Source organism: Mytilus californianus, unplaced genomic scaffold (genome assembly GCF_021869535.1).
Source record: "Mytilus californianus isolate M0D057914Y unplaced genomic scaffold, xbMytCali1.0.p SCAF_6, whole genome shotgun sequence".
NCBI classification, from domain to species: Eukaryota; Metazoa; Mollusca; class Bivalvia; order Mytilida; family Mytilidae; genus Mytilus; species Mytilus californianus.
The window spans coordinates 53,597,307-53,624,004 of record NW_026262712.1 but is presented as its reverse complement, the minus strand read 5'-3'; the positions used below and the strand labels follow the sequence as shown (position 1 = coordinate 53,624,004).

At 32.5% G+C, this 26,698-nt stretch overlaps 1 protein-coding gene across 2 annotated transcripts; it reads left to right on the top strand.

Annotated features, from left to right (window-relative positions):
- The first annotated feature begins 219 nt into the window (after positions 1-219).
- LOC127704962 (uncharacterized) lies at positions 220-26,006 on the top strand. 2 transcript variants are annotated; one of them, XR_007983591.1, is made up of 3 exons: positions 220-268; positions 18,380-18,963; positions 25,979-26,006. XR_007983591.1 is itself a non-coding variant. In XM_052209204.1 (2 exons), exon 2 carries the CDS (start codon positions 18,384-18,386, stop codon positions 20,028-20,030), a length of 1,647 nt encoding a protein of 548 aa, XP_052065164.1. In that variant the 5' UTR covers positions 220-268; positions 18,380-18,383; the 3' UTR covers positions 20,031-20,333. The 2 variants fall into 2 exon arrangements, 1 of the variants encoding a protein (XP_052065164.1); XM_052209204.1 differs by lacking the exon at positions 25,979-26,006 and having other exon boundaries at positions 18,380-20,333.
- Positions 26,007-26,698: the final 692 nt, after the last annotated feature.

The window sequence follows — 26,698 nt, the reverse complement described above, 5'->3', positions numbered from 1 at the left end:
ACGAGCGGGCGAGTTTTGATAGATTTGAGTTTTAATCCGAATGGAGGGATTCCATGCTTACAGTGTCTGTATTCAAAGGAAAGAAATTGGACTCTTGCCGTCTTAGATGTGAAGTTATGTTTACTTAATTAAGTTCTTCATTCTTTGTAAGAGATATTGTAAAAATCTAATACTTGTGTACATTTAAATACTACATCATACTTGTACATATATCGATCACACCTTGATTACACAGGTGTTAATCTTCCTTGTAGCCATTTTGTTCAAGGTATATTATTTCTACTAGTTAATTTAGAATTCTTCAAATTGAACATCAATCAAAGTCTTAAAAATGACCAATGAGGCAGTCACAATTCAGATTAATTAAAAAAGCATAGTCCTCTCTTGTCGACATTAGTGGCATTGCTTATCAGCCGCTAAATGCATAGAATAAAATAATAATAATAATCTATTTTATTATTGTGTCACATATTGATTGACATACATATTATACAATAACATTAAAACATACATAGAACAATCAATACCCAGCCATATCAATTTGGCTTATAAGACACGTTGCACAAAATATATACAAATATAAAAATCCAACAATACTTTGAAATACTATATATATTTAAAACTAATAACTATGATTTAAGAGTATTTTCAACATGATGAATAATTCGAAAGAAAAATATATAAAACATTTTCGTTAAAAATATTTACTTTACATTTATCTAAAACTTCATACATATGTGAAAATATTTACGTAAAGATATCTAGAAAAAAAAACTAATATGCATAATGAAAATAAACAGAATTAATTAAAATGATTATTCAAGGTTAAATATTTTTTTAAAAGTAAACAATATTAAAGTCGCATAAAAACGGTTAAAAATTTATGTAAACAATTTAAGTCGCATAAAAAACTTATAAATACTTTTACATAAAAATGGCTGAATCTCGGAGCAATTCATGATTTGTATAGATTTTAAATCATCATTCAAATTTTCGAAACTATTAATATGTTGTGAACATTCTGAGTAAAGGTCAAATCTTAAGTCATTATAGACAACAGTTCAATAAAAAATGTTTCTCAGTTTCAACACTATTGACAGAACAATAAATACATAAACGATCTTCAACAGGTATTGGCGGCTTGGTGTATCTTCCAGTCTCGATGGCTAACGGGAGTGAGCCTGCACGAAACAGGGCCATTACACGTCGGTACGACCGTAAAATAATTTTGGAAACATACGGTTCCACGGAACAGTTACTTTTGTATTGCCTGTATGTTCTAAGTTTATTTCCATTATCTTTTCCGCGATCGTTAACACGGGTAGTAACCTCGTCATATCGAGAAGTGTTTAGTACAGTGATTTTGTCATAGTTTGGTTAAGATGAACATGGTTGTGTTAAGTTACTTCCCCGAACGATTGCCTCAGTTCTATTCATACGAGCAAATAAAAAGCAAATACGATGTTTTAATTTGCATTGTTAGTCAAACGATCTACATTGGAAGTGTTGTTTTCTAGAAACTAACGCAAAATAAGCAAACTATCGAAATTGCTATGGTTTGGTTAAGTTATGACATGGTTCGGTTAAGTGTCTAGAAATTCGTCATGGTTTTGATCAAGTTTGTCATGGTTTAGATCAAAATTAATATATAACTGTTTCAGCTCAATATTGATAGTTTGTTTAAAAACGCTTGTAATTAAACGAAGTTACACAATTTACCAACTGACTAAGTAGAAAAAAAGCCTTTTAAACCAAAATTAGATGCTGTAATTGGCAAAGCGTACATTAAACAATTTAACTGTTCGTGACTTGTCTTTGTATGCAAATCGTACTACTACGAGTGTCTTGTAAAAGAATAAGGAAAAAAATAGCACTCATGTAATCCCACATACAAAAACATCATTTGACAAGGATGAGATTTTGGTGATTCAAAGTCCTTAATAGCTTCAATGATCATTACTTTGAGCAGCAGTTCGGATGACTTACCTTGTTTGTATTGGATACCTAAATAGCTTCACAAAATTCCATTCAAACAGTCGTTCATTGCCAGCTCATCTGCATGTTCGACGAAAGAATTGTTCATTAGATTGACAAAGATTCTTTCCGCAATGAAAGAGGGTTTTCAGAAATACCGTGAAACAATTTACTGTCGTAGTGGTATTAACCATGTATGGATTTTAAAAAAACTCTTAAAGAACTTCTGAATAAATGTAAATCTCGATCTTTCTCTGAAATTAGTTCTATCAAAACGTTTAATTTTTCAACCCTGTGTACCACCATTCCCTATGTGTAATTGAAAAATCGTCTAAAAGAAATAATTTAAATCTACAATGCTTTTCAACATAAAAATGGTAGCGCACGCTATACATTTATTACTTTTGGATACCATACGGCATATTTTGTTAATAGTGAACAAAAAAATAAAACATGCTACACAGAGGAACAAGTGACCAGTATGCTGGAGTTTCTTATTGACAAAATATTTGTTGAATTTGGAGGTAGACTTTGTCACAAAATTGTCGGTATTTCTATGGGAGCGAACTGTGCGGCAGCGACCTCTTCTTATCTCCATATTAGTCGGAGTTCCTTCAGACATTTGTAAAAAACAAGAAGATCAAAGAAGCCAGGTCATTTAATTTCACATTCATATATATTGATCTTTCCATTAACAATCCAGACTTTTCTGATTGAATTCCATTAATACATCCCCAGAACTAAATATTAAAGGAACAACAGACACGGCTTCCTCTGCCTCATTTTTAGACTTATACCTCGAATTTGACATGAGCGGTCATCTTTGTACCAGAATCTATGACAAACGAGACGATTTTAATTTTAAAATTATCACTTTCTCCAACCTTAGTAGCAATATACCAATTCTCCTGGATATAGGATATACATTTCCCAACTCATTCGATATTCAAGAGCTTGCAGATGCTACTCAGACTTTGTAAACCGTCACCAGTGTCTGAGCAGAAAGTTGATGAACCAGGGGTATGTCAAAGAACGTCTCGTCCCTTTTCCAAAAAAGTTCATCGGAAGACCTTGTGGGTAAATATTCCTTTTCAACTTCACAAATAATAAAAGATGGTCTTTAAGTATAGATTCTAAGTACTGACATTGTTTGTCACCTTAATGACGTGTTATGGTACTCTTTTATTTGTTGTTGTAAATTATTACTTTAACTGTTTAGTCTATTTTTGGCCCAATCCATTTGACGTGGCTCGGTACTTATATATCCCGTCATTGTGTTATTGTGCTATGGTAAATTTTTGTATTCTTGTCTTTCGTTTTTGCTTATGTGCTTTGCCTTTTTGTTTTTCTTTGTTGAAATATTTGTTTTGTTTTTATAGTGACTATGATTATAACACAATATTGACTACTGTACCCTTATGTTTTGACATTTTTACCTATTATGTCTGTTTGTTTTGTTCACACATCGTCGTCAATATAATGGAATTTTATGCGACTGTCATACATGTGAGAGGTTAAGCTGGCTATAAAACCAGGTCTAATCCACCATTTTCTACAGCAAAAATTCCTGTACCAAGTCAGGAATATGACAGTTGTTATCCATTCGTTTGATGTGTTTCAGTATTTGATTTTGCCATTTGATTAGTGACTTTCCGTTTAGAATTTTCCTCAAAGTCCCGTATTTTTGTTATTTTGCTTTTATAATTTAGATAGCCACTGCTCTTTTAAACTTTTGAGATAATAATTACAAAAACAGAAAGCGCTGCTTCTGTTTCACATAGATTATTTTCTCCGTATGTCCATGATTGACTCTGTCGATGATATCGTGAGCGGCATCACTTGTAAAATGTGTAAAAACGTCTACTTAAAGTTGCAAAACGTATCAGCTAGTCAAAAAGTAATTTTTGTTCTACTTTTTTTTCTACCAAACTATGGCTGTGTTTGGATATACGCCTAAGGCAGCCTATGGTTACCCATAGGTATCTTTGGGTACCCATGGTTTGATATTTTGATATATAGAATATCAAACCAAAGGTACCTATGGATAACCATAGGCCACCTCTGGCGTATATCCAAACACAGCCTATATATCTGTTGTTTTATTTTGAACCAGTCTATGATGAATTAATGGAGATGTGGGGTTATACGCCCATGCTATAGTATCCCAACTACAAAACTACTAAGTAACCAAAAGATATCAAGAGGACACGATAAGTCTTCAAGCATCCACGAAACAAAGAGTTAACGCGTGACATGGACAACAGTTAAAACTTATTTGTTTTATAAACTATTAGTAAAATTAAAATAACAAAAAAATACACACAAGTTCAGAATTTAAATATATGAAAAATCACAATTCCGAATCAGAATGAAGCCGATTAAATGTCCACTTTTATCAATTATTTTTACGAACCGAATAAAAATGATTATGTTTTTGTAATATTGTATAATACATTGGTTTTCTCATTTAATTGTTTTTTACATATAAGTTTGTCGGAGCCTTTTATAGCTTGCTAAAAGGTATGGATTTTGTTCATTGTTGAAGGCCGTACGACGACATATAGTTGCTTACATCTACGTCATTTCGGTCTCGGGTGGATAGTTATCTCATTGGCAATCAGACCGCATGTACTTAATATATATAATACTACATTGAATGTGCGTATATATGTCCTTTTGTATTCCAATAAAAACGATTTAAAAAAGAGTAATTCAATATATAATGTCTGTTTATTTTGATCGTTACTCTTCCTTTATTCACGAATAGAATCACATAACTGAACCATGTTCAACATGAAATAAACCATGACACGAATAAACCAAACCATGACACCGAATATTCTGTAATCTCAAATTGTGTGCACTAGGGGTAGTTTTTCGGGATAATTGACAGCAGTTTTATATCATAACAAAATATGTGATGTAGCAGACAGTTAGCAAACCACTTTTCTTTATGCATTAGAAACAAATCACAACTTTTAAATTTTGACATACGCAAGTATTATTCTGTGTCAAATTAATAACTATATGATACAAATTTTGATGTGCTAACATATTACCTATAAACAAAGATGCTTACCAGCTTGAATTTGTTGTCATTAGTTCCATTAACAAACTATTCGAATGTTTATATTTTGACACTGTTTGTCATCAAAAACACTTAACACAACCATGTTCATCTTAACCAAACTATGACAAAATCACTGTACTAAACGCTTCTCGATATGACGAGGTTACTACCCGTGGTTAAAGAGTTCTGTATTATTTATGGTGTTAACTTGTTCAATGACTTTTTTCATGCATATACCTTTTTAATCATGGAAGTATAAGATTGTCAACACCTCTATGTTTTACCTACATACACGATATTATATCAATAATGAATATGACAATAAAGGATGAAGGTATTATCAATATAAATATAATTAAGGTATTGTGGTATGATTGCCAATGAGACAACTATCCACCAAAAGTTCAAATGAAGTAAATGTAATATTTTAAAAGCATTAGACAAATTGAACATAAATCGAAAGGAAAATTGTAGCCGAATAGAACAAGAAGAAACGCAAATTCGAAAACAGATGCCGGAAACAAAAGAAAATGTCATCAAACGTTTTGAATCTTTAGAAAAGTTGCTTCTAAAAAAACTAACCGAACTTAAAAAGAAATTCATCACTGGTATAAAACGTCAAGAGAAAGATATAGATGAATTGGTAACATCAACAAAAGCTTAAAAGAAGGCGTTAGAATTTATAAGAGATCATGGTTCTGAGAAACAAGATTTCTTTCAATTATCTTGTTTCAATTCATTCATCTAAATCAATCTTAGATGACAGTGAAAACAAAATTAAACAGCTGATAGAATCGTTTGTAGACACCAGTTTGAAGTTCGTTGAAAGGGTCCCAAAAGACCATTAAACGGATCTTGGTTTAATAGAATTGAAGGAAACGCCTTGTTCAGTTTCAATCGTCCCTTACAAGCAGCGGCAATCACAGGTACCAGTTGTTCTGAAGCGCCATATTACCTCCTTTACCCATCTCTATGACATTGATACGAAAGGAGAGGATTTAAAAGACGTAACTGGCATCACTATATCATAAATAACAGATTGATTTTCTGTGATTTGACTACAAAAAAGATTTATTTTTGTGATGAAAACAATACCTTCCAATCTTCTATCAGATGTCCTTATCAACCATGGGATATATCAGTAATACCAGGAACAGCAACTGCTATGCTGACGAATGTACATTTTTCGGACATAACAGTCATTGATATAGATAGCCGTAGAATATTAAAAAAAATAAAAGTGAAACAAAGTGAAGTTTTTGGTATTCATGCAACAACAGATAACATATTGGTAGGAGATAAAGGATAGATATGTGTCCTAGACTTATGTGGAAATTTCGAAAGAACTATAAAAGTGACAACAATGGAGTACCACGTCAAATACATTTCTGTTTGTTCTAATGGAAATATTTGTTATTCATCCAATAATGAAGTCTACTGCATTACGTCAGATGGAGATTCTGTTTTTTTCATATTCTTTTCCCGATCTTCGTAAAGTAAGAAATATTCAAATGGATGCTGTCGGCAGCATATAAGTTCTTGAACGGGAATCACGAAACATTCATAAACTCACTTCTGCTGGAATCTTAGAAGACATTTTATTGAATGACAATTTGTCTGAACCTCTTACATTCTGTTCCAGTAAGGATCTATCTAAAGTTTACATTGCAAATAGTGGCGGTAAAACAATATCCGTATTCAAGACAGATTAGTAACATTTCGAATGGGCTTTGAACAGAATTTTTGTTTGGGTCAATACATTGTATAATCTGTACTACAACATTACGTTTTTGGTTAAAAGTAAATCATTTTATTATTCTTCACATTGAAATGCCAGATTTTGATTGGCTAATACGAGGGAGACAATTTACACTATCCCATGGCTGAGTGGAAGACATCTTTTTGAATGTCACCCGCTCGTGAAGACCAATCAAAAATCGATAATGTAAACGACAATGAATTGAATTTACATCAAATAGTTCATAACAATGCTCAAGTTTTACGTTTTGGCTCATAACTTTTTCATAATGTAAAAAAATAAAAACGTATCTTGCTTCACTTCTGTTGATTTTTCTAATATCTGTAAAGTTGTTATGTACGTGACGTTATGGTAAAATACTTTTATTCTAAAATTCAACAATAAAAGACAATAATGATAAAGCTTTAAGTATGATAAATTAAATAACACATAGCTGAGAGGATGATAGAGCAGATTGCTACCCCTCGAAAAACATTGTCAACCTTGACATCACCTCAGTTGACAATGTTTTCTCGGGGTAACAATCTGCTCTATCACCCACTCAGCTATGTGTTATTTATATAATGTTTGATGGTACAACAGAAGTAATTTCATTTGAAGTTTATGTGGGTTATCTAAGATGCTCAGGAAGGAAGCGAACTAAAAGGAACTGCAGACGAGCACTCTATCCGTCTCTCTGCCCATTTGTATGTCCGTTAGGTAGTGTTTTTGAACTTTGTGAACTGTTTCTATCATTAGTTTGATGTTTTGTTCGGGATGAGCGATATGTGCCAAAGTTGTGGCCCTTGGATATAAATCATTGCTTGAAAATCTGTTTCTACACTACTGTTGTGTCATGTATTTATTGCTTTACTATTTGATTTATAATTGTTCTTAACCATATGAGTATTTGGACCATACGCGTATGGTCCGACCACATGCGTATGGTCCGACCACATGCGTATGGTCAGACCACTTGAGTATGTACTTATTTGGTTATTAACGGGCTGGACCATCTGGGCATATGGATTATATTGGTATTTTTTCAAATATTCATTAAAAACGTTTCAATATTATACCATACATTTTATCTAAAAAAAAACAATGATGGTTACATGAAAATGTATTTAAAGGCTACATTAACATATTAATGACTCAGTTAGTTTTCTGGGGCCTCGGTGGCCGAGTGGTCTAAGTAGTTACTACTGTAATCACTAGCCAGTCAACACTGAGGTTGTGAGTTCGAACCCCGCTCGTGCGGGTGCACTCGACTCCAATCTTAATTGACTAGGATTGTCAGTTTTCCTATCGAAGGTCGGTGGTTTTCTCCGGGCACTCCGGCTTCCTCCATCAATAAAAACTGGCCGCTACGAAATAGCCCAAAAGCGGTCCTTAAATCGGGCGTTAAAACACCAAAAATCAAAAATCAAAAATCATTTAGTTTTCTTTGCTAATTATATTTTCGAATGCATGCTTAGGGTGACATTTACTTCCACACGATACCATAGCTTTTCTGTATTTGATTTTTAGTTAATAAATTCGCCCGTTGCGTAAGTTCATACAAAGACCTCATCATTTCCCTTTTGACCAAAGACCACCTCATACGGGGTTACCTTTATACTTGAATGATGTTGCGTGTTCAAAGAGTATCGCACGTCGTACACCTGTTTAACCAGAACCAAGTTTTTTCCGATCGTTTTGCGGCAAGTAATCTTTTTAATGAATTAGTCCCTTGCTCAAAAAGACATTGAGTACGAGGATGTCTAGACCTACTTGTTATATTCTTGACATTTTCAACTGGCCGAATCTTAATTGTTTCTCTTTTAATATCATTGCAGAATTCACGGTCATTGTCATGTTGAAAAAATAACGGAATGCCGATGACAGAAAATACGTGTTCCTTCAGGTTATGTGCGACTTCAAGGGCAGACTTGTATTCCTGGGGCAAAATTTAAATAAATAAAGTGGTCAACGTAATGTCAAATCCAGTAAAAATAGAAATAGTAAAATAGTTTACTTTATGTGTAACGGTTCGTTAAGATAATTTTGGAAGTTATCTTCTCAAGTCGGCATATTGTCATTCACTCGTAATTACAAATCGGTAATGAACATAGGCATAAAATGTGTTTATTACAGTTTTGACTAGTAAATACAATTAACTGTGTGAATTTTTTTATTTAAATAATCTTTTTATAATTATGATATAATAAAAAGATCTTTGCTAGCGTCATTTTAATGAGGTGACAACTAGAAGGTTCATACCTTATGAAGAGTTACGTATTAAAAGTAAACGTGTTAATTACTCCGACCATAAGCGTACGATCTGACCATACGCGGATGGTTGGACCATATATATGAATATATGGTAGCACTCCACAGATAGAAAATAAAATTAAAATTGAACCACAAAATGTGAAATCATCTCCTTTTCCCGTCTTTCTTATACATTTGACCAACTGTTTGTGTCATACATGTGCATTTGTATGTGTTAAGCATCTTTTATAGATTTTATTTTCAAAAGTTAAAATGGTGAAATATAATTCCTTTTTTGTGTTTCCATGACAACATTCTACATTTTATTTACAATAACATATTGCAGAAAGGGGCATGAAGATGTCACATATTCCCTAATATTATTTCTAACTAGAATTGCAATGCCTTTGAGTGATACATTTTCTTTAACTGTTGTCATTAATATATCAAATGATCAAATCAATTTTTTTTCGTAAAATTTAATTACAAGGTTACAATAGCTCGGAGAAGCATTACAGTAATTGCCAGACCAATGTCTGGTATGGATATGAAAATACGGACTGTCATACAGAAAACAGCCCATAATACATGCATTACACAATATTGATGTTCATATAAACCCACTTTGAAGTCTATTTTAATCTTCAGGTATCCAACAATGAATTTTAGTGCACATTAGCCCTTCTATGTGAAAAATCCACAGGGGCCAACATGCGAAACTGCACACCTAACTGTGGTGTGCTACCTATATCCATATGGTCTGCAAAATAATCACGTCATATGAAGTTACAGATCGAATACGGATTTCGTTCCAGTTGAGGGATTTTGCCGAAACTATGGCCTTTGGAGTAGAAAATAAACAGTTTCCAGCACTTTCGTCTATAATGCCTGAATCAATTGATTAGATATTTGGTAAAATATCTCAATAAAATTTAATGCTTGTTCCATATAAGTGTAAACGCATGTATACATTGAAAAGTAAACATTACAGACGGGAGAGGGCATTGTAATACATACGCTTACTATAATAGAGACGTCTAAAGAGGGGCGAAATGTACTAGAGGAACAGTCAAACTCATAGATCGAAAAATAAACTGACAACGCCATGGCTAAAAAGAAAACGACATAAGAAACATGTCTGATATCAGCTGTAAAACGGATATTTCATAACGATTAACCAAATCGTGATGGCGTCCGTAAAATTTACGAAGGGATTATTTCAACTTCACTATTTGGAACTCTTGGTTTAATAGCTTCCTTGTTAGCAGCAACCCTCTATCAAGGGAATCTTTATAGGAAATACTAGATCGAGAATATCGTATCAATTGAGAGATATATACTCCGTATGTAGGCGCTACTGGAATGTTGCTACATAGAAATGGAAAGTTCACAATTGAGAAGCTGAAATCATCTCTTTTGTCGTAAAGTTTTGTTTTTAACCGACCCTCATTGTCAATTTCTAGATGTTAGTAGAGATATGAGGCAGACTTAACTGTATCTGTTGTATCCTTTATCTCTAATTCGATGGGATAGATGCGTTCAACATAGTCACCAGATTTTAAATTATGAAGTAAGAGAACATCATCTATATAGCGGACATAACTGTTAATATAAGTTTCGGATGTATCATGTATTAGCGTCTGGAAGGGGTGCTTAATTTCTGTATTCTTTAATTGTTAAGTACATTTTCTCTATCCTATATAGTTTTTGTCCATCATTCTCTTTTCTGTATACTTTAACACCAGTTGGTTCTTATTCGTAATTTCTTGGGCCAATTTTCAGTAGTATAGCTCCATTATTCTCTCTTATGAAAACTCCATCCATCATTTATTTGTTATTGGCGATGTACATGATTTAAATTGGTTATCTCAGACCCGTTTACCAGACAGAAATAACTTAAAAATAAAAGAAAACATTACAAATTCGGTATACGTGGTCATTCCAATAGATATTTTTTGCTGATGAACGTAGATTTGGTGTAAAGCTTGAGAGTTTGCCTTTGCTACTTGTAAAAAGAAGCATTTCCAGGATAAATATTGTATCGTGTCCTCATCGCCAGTCTCAACTTAAAGATATGTTCAGGCGGATTGAAGCAACGAAAATTGAAAAATTGTGTAATTTTCCATTTTGCGTGAGTTTTTGTTGTTAAGAGTGATATCAAGAATAAGAATATTTATTGTGCCAATAAAGGGCTCCTAATGGGCAGCATGAATACAATACACTAGGATTTTGTAAAAACTATTTTACATTGAAATAAAATATTACAATGACATGTGAATGTTCAGATAGGAATAAACTACATTTCATATTTTGTCATCTTTCATAGATCATGTCCATTTTATTCCATGCACGACAAGAACCAAAATCGTTGTACAATAGTCATCTTTATTAGGCGTCTAACATCTGAACATTCTCTAAATACTTTTATTCATTCGTCAAACAAAGCGGTAAAAAATGTATGTGTTTGTTACTGCTAGGATGTTTTCATTGTTACAGGTAACCATTAAAAAAAATAAACAAAAATGAAAATTCAATACTTTTATGATATTCAAAATGATTCGATACCTCTATGATATTCAAAACTTGTATAAACGAGCAAAATGATAAAATTGTAATAGTTATGTGATTTGATGCCAAATTATTTTTATTAATGCAATTTTGATTTTCCCTTTGTTCCAACGTTGGAATACCTTGTATATATAAAGTTTGTTAGATAAGTCCGAAATATTAAATATACATTTTTGAAACTAGAATAATTCGGTGATAATGATGATGTTGAATAGCAATAATTAATATTCTTGAATCTAAGAATAATGTAAGAAAAAAATACCCTATAGGTTTATCTGAGGTTGCAGTTCACTCAGTCAGGGTAGATGCAACCGGAATAACTACTGTTAGAACAGAAAAATTCTCTATTAAGTATGCACAGCAACAGATCTGTTACAGTTAGTTTAATTTAACATATCTTTGTTAAAATTCATTTATAGATACATGTATATTAAGATCAATTCTTATTTGTTTGTATTAATGATATCATTATCATTTTTACAGTTTGTCATAATATCAAATGCTATTACTTGTACGACTTTGCCCCAAGCAGAGCTATAGAAAAACAGTACATTAACATAAGTCTTAAATCTATAAAAAATATATCACCAGCAACACTTAAATAATAGAACTACAAAAACAAGGTTTTAAAAGAACTACCCAGAATACAAAACAAGAAAGCTACAAACACAGGGTTTAAAAGGAATCACCTTGAACACCAGAATATATAAACGGCAGCAACATGGTTTAAAAAATCATAAGGACGACCTAAACAAGAATCAACTATAACAGGGCACACGAATCATGATTGGTATATCATAGGAGAATATAATACATGTATCACAGAAGAATATAATACATGTATCACAGGAGAATATAATACATTTATCGCAATGTGTTGCTACATCCCTTGTATCGTCTAATAGTGCACGTGTGAATAGCTCGTGCACAATAGATATACTAAATAGTAGGTATTAGTCACTTGGTCTACGTCATTACAGCTTTACATTACATCCCTTAAGTTCTTGGAATCGAGAATAAATAGGAGCTTATATTATGTTAATGTACTGTTTTTCTATAGCTCTTCTTGGGGCAAAGTAGTACAAGTAACAGCATTTGAAAATTTAGACCAACACTGATATTCAGTTACAACTTACTACTTGTCCCATGTTATTGTAACCGCATGCAATTTAAACATGTTCAACATTACAGCCGGTAATGTGGACACAGTTATTCATATGCAATGCTCTTTTGAATTTGGTTCAATAAAACAGAGCAAAAATCAAAAATACATTGACGGGAGGACCTGGAGGGATAGGGCAAGTTATTATAAGGACTTTAGATTTTTTTTTGTCTAAAAAATGTAGTTTTGATGCACCAACAGGACAATAATAGCCTCCCTCTTAAATAAATATAAAGGTCATAAAATTTGTTCAAATATAATTACTTAATGATAAACGGTGAGACATCATGTGCCATTAACCTACATTTCATTCTCAAGTGACCTCAATTAGATGACTTCTCGAGGCAAGACTTAGGCGTGCTGCTTCCTATTTAGGCGATAGCAATTTCATCCACTGACGTTTAACTTTTCTATAAATTATTAACTCGGTATTTCAAGTTAAATTTGACTTCCAAAATACAAACATACAATCCCGATTAACGAGGATTTAATTCAGCACACAGAGGTTGGCTTCAGCTGGCCCCTCAACAAAATTGTTGTACTAGTTCAGTGACAAAAAGTAAAATCACAAAAATACTGAACTCCGAGGAAAATTCAAAACGGAAAGTCCCTAATCAAATGAACGTCGCACTAAACTCCAAAACATATACGCATACTTATTAGACATCGTGTCTCTTACTGTAAATGCATTATAGAATGCGATACATACTGTCATTTAGTTAAACATTTACATTTATACACACAACACTGCGTATTTTATGTTTTTATTATTTTGGTGATAACGAAATGGAGATTTAAAAATGTATACATTAAGTTCTATATTTACTAGTTTTATTAGGCGATATCAAATCAGCGAAATAAATTATCCCACAAGTACACGTATCGATCTTACTTTGCTAACACAGGTACCCAGTGATAAAGTTCCTGACCGCCATTTTGTTTAAGGTATTATTCTTACAATTATGTTACAGTTATTTACAATTTTTCTACTTCAATGTCCTTCCAAGTCTTAAAAATGAGCATCTATGCACACACAATTTGATATAATATAAAGTAGAGGCCTCTATTGTCGATATAGCTTTTCAGTCGCTATATTAGTCTGTTAAAAGGTTTGGTTAACTTTTGATGTGAATGAGAACATGTTTGTGCTTTAATTTGTATAGAATTTTACCATTAAAGAGTTTATGGGAAAAACCTAAAGTATAAGAGGTCTGTATGTCGACCTATATTTACGAATGATGTTCTTGCACCGATGATAAAGTTTAGTAAATGTTTTGACTAGTTCGTGATATCGAAAACCCTGGTGTTATAATTTTTTAGTAATACAGAGATTTCTTTCGTTAAACTCAAGTACGTTATTACTTACACGAGCGAATCGAACAAGTTGAGCTATACGAACACCATGATATGGTTACAAGGAACGTCACCATCTGAAAATGTATATTTAACAATAGAAAATGACAAATCATCTCTTTTATTGTAAATTTGGGTATTAAGCTCCACGTTAGCGATATAGATTTCAAGATACAGGAAAGGATAGTGTTCATTGTTAGTATTAGCTTTATTTCAGTTCAGGAGGATATATTTCTTTTGAGTACAGAAACATATCCATAATAAGTGCTGCACAGTTAGTTCCAATTGGAATGCTGATAACTCTACGATATACGGAATCTCTATAGCTCAAAATCTGAACATCTCATAAAACGTCATGTGCATTTGTCGTATCAAAGCAGGTCCAACTGACATATAGTTCTTTTGTTTGTTGTTACCAAAAAATGACATAAAAGAGTTTGAACATATATATATATATATATATATATCTATTCGCATTCTAACTTTTACTTGCCCATTTAATTCGGAGTGTGGATTTTTTTTATTAATGAGAATATGAAATAAAGTGGTATATAGGGTAGAAAATTCAAAACTTAAAACAGATTCGAAATCAGCAACATGAGCATTCAATTTATCAAGCACTTCAAACGAAATTTGACACTCACTGTAATGAAATCCACTATTTTTACAGTCCTTATTTTGAACAATTTATTATCAAGTGTTTTATTGTACCAAGTGCACTAGTTAGTAAAAATAGAAAGTTTGGTAATGGAACATTGGCTTGAAGACGAAATAAATATCTATTTGTAAGTTGTGTTGTACAGCCTCGGAAGCCAGTACATAGTTACTCTCATTGTACTTGGTTTGGTGCTGCTAATACAGAGGAAGCTAAAAGTTAATATTTGTTAAAGATGTCATTTTCCAAAAATGGTGTCAGTTGGAATTTTGGCGAATTCGTGATTTCCTTTTGCAGAACCGCAATGTAACAATTATGTCAAACAATAATGGTATTATTGGCAGCCTTATAAGCTGGGACAAAACCAAATTCCTTAGCGAACCCTTTTAGCTTATGATTTCGATTCCAGAAACAGGGCCATTATGGTTGTTGTTAGGAATAACATGCTCTTTATTATTTTTAATTATTTTTATAGTTCGTTCTTATGTTGTACTGTTACACCACTGTCGCAGGTTAGGGGGAGAGTTGGGATCCCGCTAACATGTTTAACCCCGCCTGATTCTGTATGTATGCGCATGTCCTAAGTCAGGAGCCTGTCATTCAGTGATTGTAGTCTGTTGACATGTTACATATTTGTTTTTTGTTCATTTTTTTATTTGTACATAAATTAAGCCGTTAGTTTTCTCGTTTGAATTTTTTTTACATTTGTCATTTTGGAGCCTTTTATAGCTGACTATGCGGTATGGGCTTTGCTCATTGTTGAAGGCCGTACGGTGACCTATTGTTGTTAATTTCTTTGTCATTTCTTCTCTTGTGGAGAGTTGTCTCATTGGCAGTCATGACACATCTTCATTTTTATATTTAAAATGTTTGATACGAATATCAATAATGTTCATTACTGAATAAAAAAAAAAAGAATCTAATGATTTGTTATGGGAAGTAACCCAGCTTTTTTTCTTTTGGAGAAGGCAAGCTAGAAAATGACCTTTTCAAATTAATACAAATAAGCGAATTCTATTTAAGTTGACATCAGAAAATCACATTACATGCACATTATGCCAAGAGTGGGAAAGGAATATATTTTTTTTTCATTGGAACGACCATGAATGATATAGTTCTTATTATTCTGTTCAAAAAATCTACGAAGAGTCGGACAAGGCAAATCTTTCTCCGTTTCGCTTCTCCTTTCTCGTTTACTTGTAGCAGACAAAACAATTTGGATATTCAGTGTAGTGTTCACGATCAAAAGAAATTTTCAACAAGTGTTCTACATTGATCCAAAGTCACCAATCTTTCATTTTATACCAAAAACTACCCAAATATTTCACCTTTTGACAAAGATACAAATATGGTTAAGAACTATTTTGTTTAAAATATGTACTATTTTTTTGTATGTTCTTTCCGACCGGGCCTAAACTAGTGGCTTTATACCTACAACATCATCAAATGTGTTATATTGACCTCTGCCTTACTTTATCTCCTCAAAGATCTGTTTCTAGCATATGAAAACACAAAATGCTTTTGTGAAAACATTATTTCACTGAATTCAAGCTCAATTTAGACTAATAATAACATATGCGTTATACAAAGAAAACTCCATATGGATTCTAATAATGGCAGATGAGACTTTCTAAATTTTTACTAGTTCTTATTTGTTACTATCTACTGAAATAACAATGTTCTTATCTATGTTATCTTAGAAATCTTCCTTGAATATAAATAACGTGGTCCAAACATGAAATATAATTGATAATTTTTTTCACCCTTTTTTCTACATGATGAAAAAGGAGATTGATTTGGTAAAAACATAATTTTATGTTTCAACAAGAGCAATTTATGTATATCCCATCTAGACAACTTGCTAAACTGGTCATAAATTGCATTTTAAGTGAGATTTTGTAATTCCTCTATAAGTATACACTAATTTCCTTTGTAATAAATGATACAATAAGAAACCCAATACAACATGAACACTCACTAGAGAATTTGACCAAAAGCGATATTTATACTATAAACCAGTCATAATATACATGTGTTATTGGTTTTATATAATGCAAAAATAAACTTCAGGTAAAGTCTTAACTGTGTGCATGCTAAATGACCAAAAAATTCTGCAATACCCTATCGTAGCAATTTGAGTGCTGTAATTTGACACCAACATAACTGTTACATACAAAAAAAATGAAACGTAAAAACTAATAATTGTGACTAATTTTCACTGTAATGTGTATGATTTCGAAATTTTGAATGTCACATACCTTTCAGTAATCGCCATCTTGTAATCCCAAGTCCCCACACTTTCATGTTATACATTTTTAACATTTTTCTACCCCACTCACTTTTTCTCCTCTCTTTTTTCTTGGGTCCAGCTTTTTAATACCATTATGTAATCTGGATTTCTAACTCTTCTTTTCGGTTCATCTTAGTTCCTCCTCCATATCGGTAGTTTTGTTGTAATCTTTGTCGATAAAGATAAAGGCAACAGTAGTATACCCTGTTCAAAAGTCATAAATCGATTGAGAGAAAAGAAATCCGGGTTACAAAGCAAACGGAGGGAAACACATCAACTATAAGAGAAAAACAACGAAAAAAAAAAGAAACAATGCAGTGTAACAAAAACAAACGCCAACATACATAGAAACCGACTATTTGATAACAACTGCCATATTCCTGACTTGATACAACACATTTTTAGAAAAAAAACATGGGTTAAAGTAAGCCGAAGTAATATGATTGAGACAAATATACCAAAGGACGAACATGTAAGCAGCCATATGTCATCGTACAGCCTAAACAATGAAACACTCATATAGTATAGTTAGCCATAAAAGGAAACGGAATGACAAAGAGAAAACCAATGGACTCATTTACGATAAAAACAACAAACGAAAACAAGACAGAGAGAAACCAACGAATACCACGCAAACGATGTAATTACTTAAAATAAATTCCACCTACTATTGTATTCATTTAAAAATAAAATACAGAATAGAAATGGGGAATATGTCAAAGAGACAATATCCCGACCAAAGAGCAGATAACAGCCGATGGCAACCAATTGGTTTTCAATGCAGCGAGAAAATCCCTCACCCTGAAGTGGCCCTAAACTGGCCCCCGAAATAAAAATGTGGACAAGTTTAGTGAAAAATGGACGTCAAACCAAACTCAATGATATATATTGAACTAAAATTTAAAAAACATACAAGACTAAAAAGGCCAGAGGCTCCTGACTTGGTACAGGCGCAAAAATGCGACAGGATTAAACATATATTGTGAGATCTAAACCCTCCCCCTATACCTCTAGCCAAAGAAAAATACGTTTACTCACTCTGCGTTTTTCCAGGCAGTTGAATGTATCTGAACTCAATAACTTCGACAGGGGAATTACCACATTGACTTCATCATTGTTTGCTTTTCGTAGTAGTATTTTGAATTCAAAAGATTTACGTAAGAGCTCGTTAATTCCATACAAAGTATGTAACTCAATCTTAAATTGCAATTTCACTTTTTCTGCAGATGACACACTCTTTATTTTTAAAGAAAATATCGTTTAGAAAATAGTAAGTGTTATTAATACAAATTTCAGATGGGATTTTTTTCTTGTAGAAATATGGCAGCCAAATATTGCGAACCGTGCACTGCACGTGGTATGAATCCAATAGCACTGAAATGGTGTACCGAATGTGAAGAAGCACTGTGTTCCGAATGTACTGAAGCCCATAAAGTTCAAAAAATGTCTCGAAGTCACCATTTGGTTGAGATAGGTAAAATACCAAACAAAATTGACCTATCCTATAATTGTTCAAAGCATCAACCTTTAACTTTTGATTATTTTTGTGTTGATCATGATGTTATTTGTTGTAAGGAATGTTTGTCAAAAGATCACCGAGCATGCAAGAACGTCACATCAATTGATATAGCTTCAAAGAGTTCTAAGCAATCACAGTCATTCCTGGATTACGAAGAACAGTTGCGCTTTATTTTAGAAGCATTAGGAAAATTGAACATAAATCGAAATGAAAATAGTAGTCGAATAGAACAAGAAGACACACAAATTCGAAAACAAGTAGCCCAAACAAAAGAAATTCTCATCAAACGTATAGAATATTTCGAAGAGTCGCTTCTAAAACAACTAACAGAACTTAAAAACAAAGATATAACTGGTATAAAACATCAGGAGAAAGATATAGGTGACTTATTAACATCTACAAAAGCCCAAAAAGAGGCGTTAGAATTTATAAGAGATCATGGTTCTGAGAAACAAGCATTTATTTCAATTCATTCATCCAAACCAATCTTAGATGACATTGAAAACAAAGTTAAACAGCTGACAGATTCGTTTGTAGACACCAGTCTTATGTTCGTCGGAAGTGTATCAGAAGACATTTTAACAGATCTTGGTTCAATCGAATTGAAGGAAACGCCATGTTTAGTTTCAATGGTCCCTTACAAGCAGCTGCAGTCACAGGTGCCAGTTGTTTCGAGTGGGAAGCTTAGATCCTTAACCTACCTAAATGACATCGACATGAAAGGAGAAAGGTTGAAGACAGTATCTGGCATGACGATAACGGACAATAACAAATTGATTATCTGCGATGTAACTACGAGAAAGATTTATTTTTTCAATGAAAACAATACCTATCTATCATCTATCAGCTCTCCACACCAACCATGGGATATAGCAGCAATACCAGGAACAACCACTGCTGTTCTGTCTTGTAGATTGGAAGCGTGCATACAGTTCATCGATATAGATATGCGCAAAATATCAAAGCAGGTAAAAGTGAACCAAAGCCAGGGTTGTGGTGTTGATGCAACAAAACATAACATCTATGTCGGATCTAAAGGAAATATACATGTCCTAGATTTACGTGGAAATTTCAAAAGAACAATAAGTATGAAAAATATAGAGCATTACATTGACTACATTGCTGTTTGCTCAAATGGAAACATTTGTTATTCAATCACCAATGAAGTCTGCTGCATAACGGCAGAGGGAGATCCTGTTTTCTCTTATACCTCTCCTGATCTTCTTCAATCCCGAGATATTCAAATAGATGATGCCGATAACATATATGTCCTTGGACGCGATCCACGAACCATTGACATTTTCACATCTTCTGGAATCTTAGTAGACATTTTATCTATTGATAATTTGTCAGAACCTCTTTCATTCTGTTACAACAAGGAACTATCTAAAGTCTACATCGCAAATAATCGCGGAAAAACAATTTCAGTTTTCAAGGCAAAAAAGTAACATTATAAATGAATTTGAACACAAGTTTTTGTACATGTCAAAACATAGCTAAACACTTCATAAAATGTTAACAACATTAAGTTGTTGGTTAAAAGTTTGTTTGATGAGACAATTTATTTCATTTCAAGTTTTGTAGGTAATTTTTTATTACCAAAGGGTATTCATTAAATTTTCAAATCGATCTGTGAAATTTTAAGTGATTCTGAAATGTAAAGGGTGGACAATTGTACGAGACAATGGTCCAAATTTTGTTTTCGATTTTAACCAGGAAGTTAATAAAATTACCCTATTATTACTCAGAAATGTATGGCTCTCTTAAATGCCGGTCATGATCCTTGAAGAATTCTCCAAGAAACCATGAAGGGGCTAATAGTCAGTTAACTTTCCGTACATGTTGTTAATGTTTATATATATCGGTATAATATTTGGCTCATATTCATATCCATAATATTATACAAATTCCAAATCAAGTGATATTATGTTCATGTTGAGCACATTTTTGCCCTAAAATCTTAGCTTACTATACTTTTTTTCTGTAAAGCGTCTATCCATTTTTTTGATATTGGTATACAGTTATACATACAGGTATATGAAAAATGAAGGCAACAGTGGTATACCACTGTTTCAATAATCATAATTTGATTAAGCAAAAACAAATCTTAAACAGCGAGAAACACATCAGCTATATGAGGAAAACAACGGAACAACATAAACACTTCACTGCAATAAAAGCAAGCGCCAACATACATAGAAACGGACCGTAGATAACAACTGCCATATTCCTGACTTTTTACAGGACATTTGAAGACAAAATGGTGTGTTAACCCTGGTTTTATGGCTAGCCCAAACTCCCGCTTATATGGCAATGTTATACCACTACAATGATAACACTACGTGACAGGAATACAGTACAAACAAACGCAAGAAGACTCAGCACAGATAAATACATAAATAAATAATATTATAGTACATCACAACATGTAAACCGCAGAATGACAACGGACACTTCCCACGAATTTACGACAGCACACTAGGACACCACAAACAAAGTATACACTGCGCGTCACATAAATGGACCAACGTCACAACAAGTGATTTTTTTGTATTTATATTATCACAGGTAAATTTCTAAAAATAAAATAGACACGTGATAAAAAATGACAGATCAGATTCGAGTTTCGTTCGGGCTTGGTAATGTTAACAGAAGTTGTGACCTTAATAAAGACTTTGAAATCTACTTTTGTCGCATTTTATTTACATGTAAGAGGTCTTGTAATGCCTTTAACTATTGTAATGATATTTTTTGTGAACATAGAAATTAAATGAATTGCTTAAAAATTTAAGTTTTTTTAACTTGTTTTACTAGATCATAGTGACGAATTAGAACAGACATATACGTAAAAAAAAATGATCATGTTTTATTTGCTTAAATTTTTTGCAGTAAGGAGAACAGGTTGAATATGATGGATTTTTAATGGATTTTTGGCACAGAGCGAAATAAGTGTAACTGAAATAACGACAATCGAAAACTATCAAAACCATCATATGCTTTCCTTTAGAAACACCAATGTTAGTTTTAGAACAAAATATTTGTATTATAAACGAAAGTAGCACATTATCGACAGTAGCGAATTAACAATCTATACAATAGGTAGAACCAGCAAGGAGGTTAAAAAAGTAATATCACAAAAATACTGAACTCCGAGGAAAGTTCAAAACGGAAAGTCCCTAATCAAATGACAAAATCAAATGATAAAACACATCAAACGAATGGACAGCAACTGTCATATTCCTGACTTGGTACAGGCATTTTCAAATGTAGAAAATGGTGGATTGAACCGATCGAGCATAATGTGAAAAGAATAGACTGTCAATATAAAAAGAGGGTATGATGTATAGGGACAGACAACGTGTCATATAACAAGCCACATAACGTGAGGGAACCCAAATTGCACCTATTTGACAGTTTTGTTCACCTCCATTTTTTTATGGTTCATACAAAAGTTTCCGTTTGGTGTTTATTTTGTAAACCTATCCTTATTTACTTTATAGCTATACTTATTTAATTTTGAATCCATATTGAATCATAGAAAAAAGGTTTGAGCCGACCTAAAAGATCAATGAGTCTGTGACGAGGAGTACCCTAAATACATCCATGCTTAAATTCACATTCTTAAAAATCGAATAACAGATGTTTTGTATTATTTCTTCAAATATTAAGAACAATTTGACATTAGTCCATGCTTACTATTCATTCACGAAATTGAAGCTTGGAAAATATTTTATTTGCTCATTTTTAAAAGAAGACTTTTTGTGAACTTTGCACGGCGACGTTTCCGTAGATTTTACTTTTCCAGTTAATGTTTCTTCTGTTGATACATACTGTGAGCGTTTTGTGTATATTTACATTTATCTTACCCCCTATAGATTTATAGAGATATGATTGGATAAAGGACTACACGTGGTGACTATGTATATTTGATATAGGGTGTCCTAAAAAATATAGGGTTAGTTACCATACATGGTTAGTTACCATATGGGGTTAGTAAGGAGTTAATTCCCTTTCAAAACAAAAAAGAAGTCACAACCCTTTATAAAAACAACACGGTGTTGAGGAAAAATCTGAAAGGATTCAACAGACGAAGAAATTGATGATGAAAGGTTGAAATAAGTTCATAAAATATAATTTAAGCTAACAAGTTGATATTGTTGGCCTAACGGAGTTACTTTCCTTTCAAAAAAAAAAAGAAGAAAGGATTCAACAGACGAAGAAATTGATACATGTAATGAACGATTGAAATAAATTCATAAAACAAATTTAAAGCTAAAAAGTTGTTATTGTTGGTATTTGTTTTCTATATAGACAAATGGAAGTAGGATTTTAATACTAAGTATTGAAGACTTGATCACTTTGATAGGCCGCTAGTCAAAATACCACATGTGATGATAGTCGGTAAGATAAATTCGTTACACGGTGTGCTAGTGACCTAATACGATATATACCCCATATATATCGTATTAGATCACTAACACACCATGTAACTAATAATATTTACCTATGTTGAAAGACGTGTATAATGTCGAATCATTAAAATACAAATTGTTGCAATTATAGAACAGTATTTGGGTACTGTGACATTACAGGCTTATTAGAGTTATGTGTGTGAAATTTAGATATATATTCAGAATGTATAATTCCAAGAAGTACAACATATTAAGTAACAATTCTGTTTTCTTCCGAAGCACTTTGGTTTACTCTGAAAAGAGTTCGTCGGGATTTTTTATGCAGTTTTCTGTGTTATGATATAATCAAAGACAATTTTATTACAGTTTTTTGTGTTATGTAATATATACACTAAAAAAGCGTTGATTCTTGAAAAAAGAAACCATGAGCCCGGAGGGCGAATGGTTTGTTTTTCATGAATCAACGCTTATCCATTGTATCTATAACTTAAACTATTGTGTTGATATCTTTTCAAAATTAAAGCCTTTTCTTAATTAGAAGGTATTGTTAATGAGTTTAACCATGGTATTATGTTCAACGATGCATTACTAAATATAAGATCACAACTAATTGGTTAGAAAAATACAAATATAACATTACACGTCTGTCTCTAAATTATCAGGCATCTGAATATTATCTGTGTTTACCAATTAAGATATATTCGAACTTATTTCTAATAAAATTGAGAATGGAAATGGGGAATGTGTCAAAGAGACAACAACCTGACCAAAGAGCATATATAAAGTCTACATAATAAGTATGTTACCGAAATTTCTAGCAAGAAGCCTAATTCTAGGCACATCACGATTTACTCGCATAGGAATTTGCGAATAAACATTTGTAAAATTATGAAGTAAAACAGATGAAATCTTACTATATATCTATAAAACAAAAATGGACAAATTGAATGTAATCATTTTCGTTTCAAATATGTGAAATAGCCAATGATAATCCAAAATTAAACGGTAAAACTCACTATTATTACAAAAATATCCACAATAACATACAAAATAAGAAAAAAATCAGGAAAACTAAAGAATAGGGACAACAAAGAGAATACAGGGATTCGAACCTAAACCGACAATTCACTACCTTTAACTTGACTCTTTTACTTTTTGATCTTAACCATGCTAATCTCGCGGCTTCCAACTTATACTATACGATTGCCTAATATGTATATATAAAGGTACAAGCCCTGTGTGTCCGTTGTACCGATGTATATCATAGGTTCATTTATATATATAAAATAGACATTTAAATTGTAACCAATTGGTAGCCGAGAGGTTTCGTCGATATGTTGATGTCAGTCACACATAACAGATTTCAAGAACGGGTTCGATCCCCAGTGAAGGCATGTAAAAATTACAAAAATTAAAGGTCAGTTTTTTAATTAATTCCATTAGTGAATAGAAATCAGTAAATTAGCTATTCAAACCTAATGAAATTAGGCACACAAAGGAAACAATTGAATATAATTTGGTTAATCCATTTCAGCGACAGATTTAGAAAGCGTTGATTCTAGAAAATGAATCCACGGTAAATGAATAGGCTGACGTCACGACAATGGTTTAAGATATAATCAAAGACAATTTTCCATATTTTTTTTTTATTTGTTGGTTTGGAAGATTTTTTCTCTATTTATTCTGTATTATTTCCATCTTTGATTTTATAATATTTTACAGAATTTACTGATTCACCATTGGTTATCACAAGAAACATATAACACAATATTTTTTCGTTCAGTAGTGTATGCTTTTTTCGCCTCTTTTTCATTCAAAATTAATTAAAAGATCATGTTGTCATGGAAATAATTCTCGCAGGTACACTTAACACGACCAGTTTATAAAAACTTGTGTACTTAACTACTGATAATGTAATGTCTTTATCAGTCCTTCATGTAATTTTACCAACTGACACAGTTCACAGGTATGTTTTATTTTCAGAACAAATACTTTTAAAATCATCATTCAAAATTAACCCAATGAAAACGATAATTATATTACGTAATCGTTATAAATTAATTTAGATTGTACAGTTTAGTTCAATTAGGAGAAAGACCTCCTCCCTCTTTTCGACCTTTGAAAAGAAGACTTCAACATTGATTTAAATCAAAATGATTTCTTATTCAAGAATTACACATATTCGGTGTTTTATTCGTTACAGTATCTCTCCTTTATGTGCTGTCGATAATATAATAACACACATTTCCTCTCTTGCATCCTTCCTGCCTACTTTTAAAATTTTTATTAGTATGAGAATATTTCAAAAACTAAATACTTTCGACATCATGTAGTGTATTTAAGAAAAGATTCCCTTCAGAAAATGATATGCACAATATTTTCATAATATTGTAGATCTAGGAATATGATAGCAAAATATTGTGAACCATGCACTGCACGTGGTATGACCCAAACAGCCTTCCAATGGTGTACCGAATGTGAAGAGGCATTGTGTTCCGAATGTACAGAAGCTCATAAAGTCCAAAAAATGTCACGAAGTCACCATTTGGTTGAGATAGGTAAACTACCGAAGAACATTCATCTATCCAATAATTGTTCGATGCATCAACATTTGCCTTTAGACTATTTTTGTGTTGATCATGATATTGTATGTTGTAAGGAATGTTTGCCAAAAAATCACAGAGTATGCAAGAACGTTACATCAATTGATATTGCATCAAAGAGTTCTAAACAATCAGAGACGTTCATGGATTTTAAAGAACAGTTGTGCTTTATTTTAGAAGCATTAGAGAGACTGAACACCAATCGAAAGGAAAATTGTAGTCGAATAGAACAAGAAGAAACACAAATTCGAAAACAAATAGCGAAAACAAAAGAAAATATTATCAAGCGTTTGGAATCTTTAGAAGAGTCACTTCTTAAACAACTATCCGAACTAAAAAACAAAGATGTCACTGGTATTAAACGACAGGAGAAAGATATAGGTGACTTGGTAACATCTACAAAAACACAAAAAGAAGTGTTTGAATTTATAAGAGATCATGGTTCTGAAAAACAAGCGTTTATTTCAATTTATTCATCGAAACCAATCTTAGATATCATTGAAAATCAAGTTAAAGAGCTAACCGAATCGTTTGTAGACACCAGTCTTTGGTTCGTCGAAAGAGTCCCGAAAGAAAATTTAACGGATCTCGGTTCAATAGAATGGAAATACACGCCTTGTTCCGTTTCAATTGACCCATACACGCAGCGGCAGTCACAGGTTCCAGTCGTTCTGAAGCGTCAGGTTACCTCCATCACCTATCTCTACGACATTGACATGCAAGGAGAAAAATTGGAAGGAGTAACAGGCATCACGATATCAGACAATAACACATTGATTTTCTGTGATGTAAATACGAAAAAAGTTTATTTTTGTGATGAAAACGACACCTTCTTATTATCTATCGGCTATCCATATGCACCATGGGATATATCAGCAATACAACAAACAACCACTGCTGTTGTGTCTTGTGCATATAATTCGTACATACTGTTCGTCGATATAGATGGACGAAAAATATTAAAACAAATAGAATTGAAACAAAAAGGAACCGATGGTGTTACTGCAACAAAAGATAAGATATTTGTAGGAGCTAAAGGAAACATACATGTCCTAGACTTATGCGGAAATTTCGAAAGAACAATAAATGCGCAAACAGTTG

What these genes read in the sequence shown, in the direction of transcription:
- LOC127704962 (XM_052209204.1), top strand. Translation starts at nt 18,384, where the DNA reads ATGGCAGCCAAATATTGCGAACCGTGCACTGCACGTGGTATGAATCCA.